Genomic DNA, 1,437 nt, shown 5'->3' with positions numbered 1-1,437 from the left:
GGAGTCTCACTTTGTCACCCAGGCTGGAGTGCAGTGGCATGATCTCGGCTCACCGCAACCTCCACCTCCCAGGTTCAGGCAATTCTTCTGTCTCAGCCTCCCTGGTAGTGGGTGCTACAGGCGCACGCCACCACACTCAGCTAATTTTTTGGTATTTTTAGTAGAGATGGGGTTTCACCATATTGGTCAGGCTGGTCTCAAACTCTTGATCCTAGGTGATCCACCTGCTTCGGCTTCCCAAAGTGCTGGGATTACAGGCGTGAGCCACTGTGCCCAGTGGCAAAACTTTCTATTAGCTAGACATGCATAATAGTGGTTGGTCTATGAATTACTGCGCTCCCTGTGGCTAGAGGTACATGAAGAGGAAGAACATGCACAGAAGAAGAAGAAATATGCATGCCAAGGGTACCAAAACCAAGCCCTTGCATTGGGTAGAAGTTGGACTTGATTTTTTTAAGGCCTTTTCACCTCCAAACTTCTTCAAGCATTTGAACCTGGGTCATCGTTAGCTGCTGACCTGGGATGGGTCATTAAAGCCATCTGTGCAAAAGATCATGCACCCAGATGGGGACTGGAGCCAAGAAAGCTTTTTAGACCTGCTCTGCAAATAGATCTGGGACAAACCACACTGGTGCACAGGAAGGCCAGGCAGGCCCTTGGTCACTTGGCATCAATCAACAGAAAGTGGGGAGGCCTTTGTTTCCCTCCCAGGCTGAGGGCCAGTTCTAGGGTTAGAGCGGTCAGCAGGAGAAGCTTACTGAGGCACTGTTCCAGGGTCCCCGGGTCTGGGCGGTGGGCAGTCAAGGCTGAGCTGTTGCTGCCACTCACTTCTGGAAGAAAAGACAGGAGATAGTCTCAGGCACTAGCAAAAGCCATTCCCAGTCATAGATTTTGAAATCTTTTTTGGAAATCAGTAGTGAGCATTATGAAAGTATTATAAAAGCTCCCGTGTGGGCATATCGAGGCTTTATGCAACAAAGCTAACTCCCTGTTACGGGCTGAATTATGTTCCCCTCTCCCCAGATTCATATCTTGAAGTTCTAACCCACAATGTGATTGTATTTGGAGATGGGACCTTCGAAGAGATAGTTAAGCTTAAGTGAGGTCCTATGGGTGGGCCCGAATCCAATATGGCAGGTGTCCTTATAAGAAGTGGAAGAGGCCAGGTGTGTGGCTTATGCCTGTAATCCCAGCATTTTGGAAGGCTGAGGTGAGCAGATCACCTGAGGTCAGGAATTCAAGAACAGCCTGGCCAATGTGGTGAAACCCCGTCTCTACTAAAAATACAAAAATTAGCCAGGCGTGGTGGTGCATGCCTGTATTCCAGCTACTTGAGAGGCTGAGGCAGGAGAATGACTTGAACCCGGGAGTCAGAGGTTGCAGTGAGCTGAGATCGCATCATTGCACTCCAGCCTGGGTGGGTGATGTGAGCAAAAC

General features: G+C 49.5%; 1 protein-coding gene across 1 annotated transcript in view; it reads right to left on the bottom strand.

Annotated features, from left to right (window-relative positions):
- TMEM213 (transmembrane protein 213) overlaps window positions 1–1,437 on the bottom strand; it is an 8,063-nt gene that overhangs the window by 3,377 nt on the left and 3,249 nt on the right. The window contains exon 2 of the mRNA XM_017499714.2: window positions 759–830. Coding sequence (XP_017355203.1) covers window positions 759–830 — 72 coding nt within the window. The remainder of the gene's footprint in view (window positions 1–758; window positions 831–1,437) is intronic.

Source organism: Cebus imitator, unplaced genomic scaffold (genome assembly GCF_001604975.1).
Source record: "Cebus imitator isolate Cc_AM_T3 unplaced genomic scaffold, Cebus_imitator-1.0 Scaffold260, whole genome shotgun sequence".
Taxonomy (NCBI): Eukaryota; Metazoa; Chordata; class Mammalia; order Primates; family Cebidae; genus Cebus; species Cebus imitator.
Note: the sequence above shows the minus strand (reverse complement) of the source record. Positions and strands in the feature narration are given on the sequence as shown.